At 37.9% G+C, this 8857-nt stretch overlaps 1 protein-coding gene across 1 annotated transcript; it reads left to right on the forward strand.

The window, feature by feature from the left end:
* The first annotated feature begins 4683 nt into the window (after nucleotides 1–4683).
* LOC135081358 (uncharacterized) lies at nucleotides 4684–5334 on the forward strand. Its single transcript, XM_063976078.1, has one exon. It carries the CDS (start codon nucleotides 4684–4686, stop codon nucleotides 5332–5334), a length of 651 nt encoding a protein of 216 aa, XP_063832148.1.
* Nucleotides 5335–8857: the final 3523 nt, after the last annotated feature.

Here is an 8857-nt window from a genome sequence, read left to right on the forward strand (position 1 = left end):
TGTTGACAACTTGGGGTTCTTCCTCCAGATCATTCTTTATTTTCAAAATATGGGGAGAATCCTTTTCCATTACAATTTCGTGAACATTTAGCCAATTCACTTTATTTTTGGCGCTATCAAATTTTCTATTAGTAATAGCTTTTTCTAATAGTTCAACAGACAGCATGTCGGGCGATAGCATTCGCGTAACGTCAAACTTCTTTTGCTTTTTACTCATCGTAATGCTTTCAGCATAATCTTCTAATGTATGTAAAGTCTTTGTTGCGTTTCAGTCGAGTTTCTATAACACCAAAGTTCGCATCATTAGGCAAGAAACTATGGCCCGATAGAAGGAATCGCATTGTCGACTTAAGCGATGAATGATGTTGCATAGTATGAATCAACATGAGGACTAATTTAATGCTGCGGTTTTGTCCCCCACACGAGTCTGACCATAAAATCAGTTCCGTTATTGGATTTTGTATCTGGGGGCACGGCAGTGCCCCCGCCAAGTCGAGCGCGAAGCAAACGCTGCCGTACCATCTTTACTGGAACCATTTCGCCGCATTTTCAGGCCTCTATTTGAGAACCTCTGGATAAGACCAGAACGCAGAAATTTTTGTCATCTAGTAAGCTATAATCACATAATTAAAATCCAAAATTTCAAGTTTGTAGGTCATTTAGTTACGAAGTTAAGCGAAAGCAAAGTTTCGCATTTACGACACTCACTCACTCACTCACTGATGATCATCAAAATAGAACTAGTACTTCCCATTAACTCAGAGAGCTGAAATTTGGTACAGAGTTAGGGTTTAATGACTACATAAAGGGAAAACTATAAAAACTAGGAAAATCGAAGATCTGGAGTAACACCACATTCATAATCAATACTACTAGCGCCACACCGGCACCGTGGTGTTCGCCTGTACCGCTCATCGCTAGATGGCGTGGCACTTGTTATTAAAACAATTTTTGATTCGTTGTCCATTTTAAAGGTCGTTGAGTTTATTTGTGTTTAATATCGTAAAAAAAATGTCGATGATATTAAAAGAAAAGACGCCGACGTTAAATAATTATGCCACTTTCTACAAAAAGAAGTGAAATCCCACCAAAAACATTCTGTAAAAAATTAGCCAAGTCTCGATGGAGCTGCCTGTTTATCTCTAAAAAGTAATGAAATCTAGACAAAGTCGTGCCAAGTCTATGGTTCCTTACTGCGATTTCTTTATTATTATATTTAATGTTGTGTGACTTGGCCGTTGAACAATCTTTATTAAGATAATCATACATAAGTATTGAAATACGCAGCTTTATTAAGCCTACAATTGACTGGTTATTGAATCAACGTTTTCCAAGTGCAATTTATTTTCCATCGTCAATGGGTAGCGATTTTGGCGACAAATTGGTACAATGGTGTCATGGAGCATCTGGTTTGGTACCCTTCAACGGCATAAGGATGGGTAGCTTGGGGTCATTGGACAAAATTCTACGTGCTCATGGACCAGGCTTTAACTAGATGGCGTTTTATGGAATAGATACGATGTTGTCCATTTTTTAAGACGTAGAGAGTACCGAGAACAATAACTAGATGGCACTATCTCAATATGCGATTTTTTGTGGGTTGACATATTATTGCATAACATAGCTCAGTTTATTTTCATTATTTCTAGAGTTCTAGTTCTTCTAGAGTTGTCATTATGCGAGGTTGACCAAATGCGAATTTGTCATTGTGAGAAATAGACAATATGAGAAGTTGTCTTCTAGCGAAGTTGACATTTTAAGAAGTTGTCATTTCGAGAAGTGAACATTTTGCGACCCGGTTGTCATTTTGAGAAGTTGTCATTACGAGCTGAAACGCCGGAAAAGACTGGAAAGACTTCTCGCAGAGGAAGAAAAGAAGAAAATGTTTAAAGAAAACAACTCGAGTGCCTTCACTTGTTACAACTGTGGGAAGCCAGTGCATAAGAAATACCAGTGCAGAGGTCGAGGACTAGGAAATAACTAGTTCACACCTTCTATCCATAGACTTTTACTTAGTTGACCTGAATGTAACAAACTTCTTGCTGGTTCCATTAATATTCTGTTCTCACGTTCCGCTGCACCATTCTGTTGCGGACAATATGGCATTGTTATTCTAAATACCATGCAAATTAAGTACATCCTGCATCTCTTTGTTAACCAACACTTTATGAGGTTTATGTTGAGGTTATTGAAATGAAATTCAGTTTGTAGCTATAAGTAATATTTACTAAAATGTAACATGTAAATACAGAATTACACAAATTAAATGCGTTTATGCTCAGAATGCCAACTTCTCAAAATATGCACACCGTGCTCAGCTCACTCACATGACACATCGCAACAGGAAGTAGGAGAAAGGAAGTTAAACGCAAGCAAATCCTGTCTATGAAAACCATAATCTACAGTTTAGGTTGACACCACGCAGTCTTGGTAAATGAGAACGCAACCAATATATTTTCTTTAGGTTGGCTATATTGTTGATTTTTGACGTTTCATGTTGGCAGCAAGTTTAGGTATTTAAAGAACATCCTTTATCTGAATTTTACTTTGTTAATACTATTCATAAATAAATTAACCATTCTCATATTTTCCACTGTTTCCACAGGTAGTGGTGTGTTACGGTATCGGTAAACTTGTGATATCATACATCCAATCACATCTGATGGTCATGTGCATTGAGGCACCCGAGTCCACATACCACAGGACCGGATTCATTGTCTGTGAACATGCTGAAAATGCTGCAACAAAGCCTTTATTTTCTTCAACAAAGCCTTTATTTTTCTTCTTCAGAGCACGGCAGTTCCTGGCAAAATGTCCGTGCTTGTTACAATAAAATTGTACCTATGCATTACGCACTTTCCATTTGTAACTCTTATATTTACACTTAGGAATATTGTGATTACTTTTACCGCAATGAACGCACTGTAATACTTTTCCTTGTCCTTTGCCCTGGTGGTGCTCCTTGCCCTGGTTGTGCTCGTTGCCACTTGTGTTCTTGAATATCTTGTTGACCACTCTGTAATTGCTCGCTGTCTCCTTGTTTAACGCTACTTCCAGTAACTCCTTCAGGGTCTTTAGGGAATCCTCTTCACAAAGTCTATCCTGTGCAGGTCCTGGCCTCAGACCTGTCACCAGTTTGTACTTGACATTGGCTTCCATGCTGCTAGTTGGAAAATTGCAATCTGTCGATGTCTCACGAATATGAGAGTAAAATTTCGCTACATTCTCGCCGTCCTCTTGTCGAAGCCTATCGAACTCAATCACCTTTCTGTAGTGAGTTTTAAAGCGAAGTTTGAGTGCTTTCTCAATCTGCTTGTAGGTTTTGGTTAGGTTAGGTTAGGTAAATCCGGGTGCAGAACGTTTTTCAACGTTTTCTAGTCTTCGTGCAAACTTACGAGTAAAGATGCCACTTTTCTTTCATAGCATTAGCTTCAAAATATTGCTCCATGCGTTTCCGATGCCTCACGAATTCGAGAGTCGCCACATTCTCGCCGTCCTCTTGTCGAAGCCTATCGAACTCAATCACCTTTCTGTAGTGAGAAATTTTAAAGCGAAGTTTGAGTGCTTCCTCAATCTGCTTGTAGGTTTTTCTGGATGGTAAATCCGGGTGCAGAACGTTTTTCAACGTTTTGTAGACGTCTTCGTGCAAACTTACGAGTAAAGATGCCACTTTTCTTTCATAGTATTAGCTTCAAAATATTGCTCCATGCGTTCCCGATGCCTCACGAATTCGAGAGTCGCCACATTCTCGCTGTCCTCTTGTCGAAGCCTATCGAACTCGAATCAACTTTCTGTAGTGAGAAATTTTAAAGCAAAGTTTGAGTGCTTCCTCAATCTGCTTGTAGGTTTTTCTGGATGGTAAATCCGGGTGCAGAACGTTTTTCAACGTTTTGTAGACGTCTTCGTGCAAACTTACGAGTAAAGATGCCACTTTTCTTTCATAGTATTAGCTTCAAAATATTGCTCCATGCGTTCCCGATGCCTCACGAATTCGAGAGTCGCCACATTCTCGCCGTCCTCTTGTCGAAGCCTATCGAACTCAATCACCTTTCTGTAGTGAGAAATTTTAAAGCGAAGTTTGAGTGCTTCCTCAATCTGCTTGTAGGTTTTTCTGGATGGTAAATCCGGGTGCAGAACGTTTTTCAACGTTTTGTAGACGTCTTCGTGCAAACTTACGAGTAAAGATGCCACTTTTCTTTCATAGCATTAGCTTCAAAATATTGCTCCATGCGTTCCCGATGCCTCACGAATTCGAGAGTCGCCACATTCTCGCTGTCCTCTTGTCGAAGCCTATCGAACTCAATCACCTTTCTGTAGTGAGAAATTTTAAAGCGAAGTTTGAGTGCTTCTTCAATCTGCTTGTAGGTTTTTCTGGGCGGTAAATGTTGAAGAGTGCAACAAAAACAAGCTGATTAATAAAAATGTAATAGAAAACCTACTGTATCTGTGGTAGATGTCGCCCTTGTCTATGACAGCTCTCTCTCGAACCCTCCATCATTGTGCTAGATTGTACTAAATTACTTTCCAAGATAAAATACAGAAAGTCAAGTTAATTACGCATCTTTTCTTTAATTACCCAATAACCCTAACAGGTTATGGGCCCAGACACAACTAGTGCATATAGTTAGAGTTGAAAGTTGAATTACAGTTGATTTGCAAAAATTGCAAACTTGCATCACCAAAATGGAGGCAAAAGGCGTGGTGCTCAATGGGGGCAATTGGCCGGCGTGGAGGCTGCAAACAACTATTATGCTAAAGGCTCGTGGTTTGTACGAAGTGGTTACCGTTGAAAAGCCAGAAAAGGGGGATCGAGCCATGATTGAGCAGTGGGAGGCCAGGGACAGTAAAGCACAAGAACTCATCGTGCTACGTGTAGATGAGGAGGTATTGAATTACCTAGCAACATGTGAAACCAGCAAGGAGATGTGGGTCAAACTTACCAACCTCTACGAATCAAAGTCCAAAGTCGGTGTACATTTGATCCAACAAAAATTCTACAATTTGAAGTATGAGGGGCCAATGGCTAAATTCCTCTCCAACGTAGAAGAAATAGTAACAAGACTAAAAACCATGAAAGAAGAAATCTCAGAGAAGATGGTTGTCACCAAGATCATTATGAGTCTGCCGAGCAGCTATAAACACTTCGTGTCAGCATGGGAGTCGGTTCCGGAGAGCGAGCAAACCATCAGTAATTTATCTGCAAGGCTATTGGTTGAAGAGGAAAGCTGCAAAGTTGAGGAAGAAGAGGTCACAGCGGCTCTGGTGTCAAATAGTAAGAAGAAAATGAGTGAAAATAAGTGTTACAATTTTAAGGGAGATTGCAAAAATAGATAAAATTAATGGTAACATCATCCCGTCTGGCTAGAGAGAGGAGTGTAGGTCAAATCCTCCCTTTTACCTCTGGTTTTGACAAAGACGTCCTCCAGCGCACTGTGGAAGTTATAATTAACTTTTTAAAAAAATAAAACCGACTTCAAATGCGTGAACACAAAAAAAACTAAAAATTGCGTATAAAAAAGTTCATCCCCAATTTTCCACCCTTGGGGGTGAAATATTTTCTTCAAATTCGCATGAAACCACCCTTTTGATAATACCTATTCAACAAAAAAATAATCGTTCAAATTGATTTATAATCGGCGGAGATATTGCGTATAAAAAAGTTTATCCCCAATTTTCCACCCTTGGGGGTTGTTTTTTCTATTATTAAATTTAAATGGGACCACCCTTGAGGTATTACCTATACGCCGAAAAAAGATTCACATCGGTTCATAATTGGCGGAGTTATCGCTTTAAACATAGAAAAAAAAAAAAAAACATACGGGTCGAATTGAGAACCTCCTCCTTTTTTTTGAAGTCGGTTGAAAATGTAACTATTGTGGTAAAGTTGGACACTTGTTTATGCAATGCAGAGCGAGGCAAAACACAAACAAGTCACCTAATGCGTATGTAATGCCAGGTTACACATCAAAATGTTGGGTTATGGACAGTGGTGCGAGTGAGCACATGTGCAAAGATAAAGATGTATTCATTAACTACACTCAGGTAAATAACAAACATGTAATTATAGGAGATGGTAAACAATTACAAGTATTAGGTATTGGTGATGTTGAAGTGTATGCTTTTAATGGTAAAAATTATGAACCCTCAATTTTATTAAATGTTTTACATGTTCCAAAATTGCAAGTAAATTTATTTTCAGTTGTTTGTGCCATTGACAAAGGCTATAAAATGGTAGTACAGAGTTCTAATGAATGTTGCTTTACTAAGGATGGTAGGACAACATGCATCTCATCACGCTATGGAGATTTGTTTATCATGAATTTTAATTTTAAAGGAAAAGTAGCTTTCAAAAGTGTGAATGAGTGGCATGAAGTTCTAGCACATCAAAATTACAACCATGTTAAAAATGTATTAAATAAATTTAATGTGAAACATGAAGGGGTGAGTGACCAGTGTATTTCTTGCCTTAATGGGAAACAGCATAGACAGCCATTTCATAGTAGTGATTATAGGGCATCCACTCCAGGTGAATTAATTCACATGGACTTGTGTGGTCCTATGGAGGAGTGTTCTCTCGGTGGTTCTAGATAGGTACCTTTTGTTGTGTAAAGATGACTATAGTAGCTTTCGATTTTTATATTTTCTAAAGAACAAGTGGGAAGTTAAAGATAAAATGTTTGATTTCATAAATAAATTTGAAAATGAGACGGGGTATAAAATGAAAACTGTTAGGTCAGACAATGGGACAGAGTTTATTAATAAAGGGGTTTCATGCTTGTTTAACAGGAAGGGAATTAATTACTCACCAGGAATCTGTGAAATATACACCGGAACAGAATGGAAGAGCAGAACGGGAAATGAGGACAATGGTGGAATCGGCGAGGACTATGTTGTTTGATGCAGGTTTGGGAAAGGAACTATGGGCAGAATCAATAAATACAGCAGCGTTTGTGATCAATAGAACGGGGCCTAGTAAAGAGATGAATAAAACACCATTTGAATTATTATACAAGAAGGAGTTTGACATAAATATGCTAAAGAAGTTTGGATCTGAAGTCTACATACATATTCCAAAGCAGAGAAGACTGAAGTGGGATGCGAAGGGTAAGAAGGCAATTTTTGTTAGATATGGTGATAAATGTAAAGGATATAGAGTCTGGACGTTTATGCTCAGAATGCCAACTTCTCAAAATGCCAACCGCTCGCAAAATGACAACTTCTCAGAATGCCAACTTCTCGAAATGCCAACTTCGCGAAATGCCAACTTCTCGAAATGCCAACTTCTCAAAATGCCAACTTCACGAAATGACAACTTCTCATAATGACAACTTACAATTATAATGAATGCAGGAGCAGTGAATGCTACCACAAATAATAAAAATAATTAAAAAGTCCATATATTTACAATATCTCAATATCTTTATTTGTTACTATACCTACAATCAATCAATACACTAGGGTCGTATCGCATCAATCTCTCATCTCAAATGTCGATTGAATGACATACATCTATATAAAATTGTTACAATCATTGTCAAAATCGGATAAACAAAAACCAGATAAGGTCACAGTACACTTTAAATCATAAATTAGTGTATGGCGAAAATAATGTTACGTTATGAGGTTAGTTGTAAAAAATGCACAAGTTATACTTGTCAAAACTATATCGCCCTTGTAATGTGTTAATTTATCTATTTAAATAATTGTTTTGCTGTTACAGACCGTACCTGGTTTTTGTTTATCTGATTTTGACAATGATTGTAACAATTATATAGGTGTATGTCATTCAATCGACATTTGAGATGAGATATTGATGCGATACGACCCTAGTGTATTGATTGATTGTATAGTAACAAATAAAGATATTGAGATATTGTAAATATATGGACTTTTTAATTATTTTTATTATTTGTGGTAGCATTCACTGCTCCTGCATTTATTATAATTGTAAGTTGTCATTATGAGAAGTTGTCATTTCGAGAAGTTGGCATTTTGAGAAGTTGGCATTTTGAGAAGTTGGCATTTCGCGAAGTTGGCATTCTGAGAAGTTGTCATTTTGCGAGCGGTTGGCATTTTGAGAAGTTGGCATTCTGAGCATAAACGAGTCTGGATACCGAATACTAAGACAGTTGATACTTTCAGAGATGTGGTGTTTGTCAATAAAAACAATATGAAGAAAAAGGAAATAAATAGCGAGAGACACGTATACAATAGTGAAAATAAAGAAGAAAATACAGTAAATATTGAGAGAACAGAAGATAGTACAGATGAAGAAGGAAGTAACGAAGAGTGTGACACCAGGGGACAAAACAGGATGACTGAAAACATGGATGGACAAAAAAATGAAACTAGAGAACCGGATATTACAGACGAAGAAAGTGAAATAGAGAAAGGGAGCAATAATATAAAGCAGGAAATGGAGAATAGCGAGGAATATACAACACCAGGAGAAGAAGAAGAAGAAATTACAGGATCTGATAGACAGAGACAGAGAACCAGAACAAGAGAAATCAAGAAACCAAAGAGATTTGAAGATTATTACACCGGATTTTTAACTACATCGGAGGAACCACTAACTTACAGACAAGCCATGAATGGAACGGACAGAGAAAAGTGGGAAGAGGCTATAAAATCGGAATTGGACGCACTAGAAAGAAACCAAACATGGACTGAAATGGAATTACCAGAAGGAAAAACGATAGATGCGAAATGGATTTTTAAGATCAAAAGGAATGAAAATGGAGAATCGCAATTCAAGGCAAGACTTGTTGCGAGGGGTTTCCAACAGGAGGACAGCTTCGATCACTCGGAAATATACGCACCAGTCGCTAAATTACCAACTTTGAGAATTTTATTG

This window comes from Ostrinia nubilalis, chromosome 19 (assembly GCF_963855985.1).
Source record: "Ostrinia nubilalis chromosome 19, ilOstNubi1.1, whole genome shotgun sequence".
Classification (NCBI taxonomy): domain Eukaryota; kingdom Metazoa; phylum Arthropoda; class Insecta; order Lepidoptera; family Crambidae; genus Ostrinia; species Ostrinia nubilalis.

Excerpts from the sequence above, each read along its gene's own strand:
- LOC135081358 (XM_063976078.1), top strand. The coding sequence starts at position 4,684 with ATGGAGGCAAAAGGCGTGGTGCTCAATGGGGGCAATTGGCCGGCGTGG.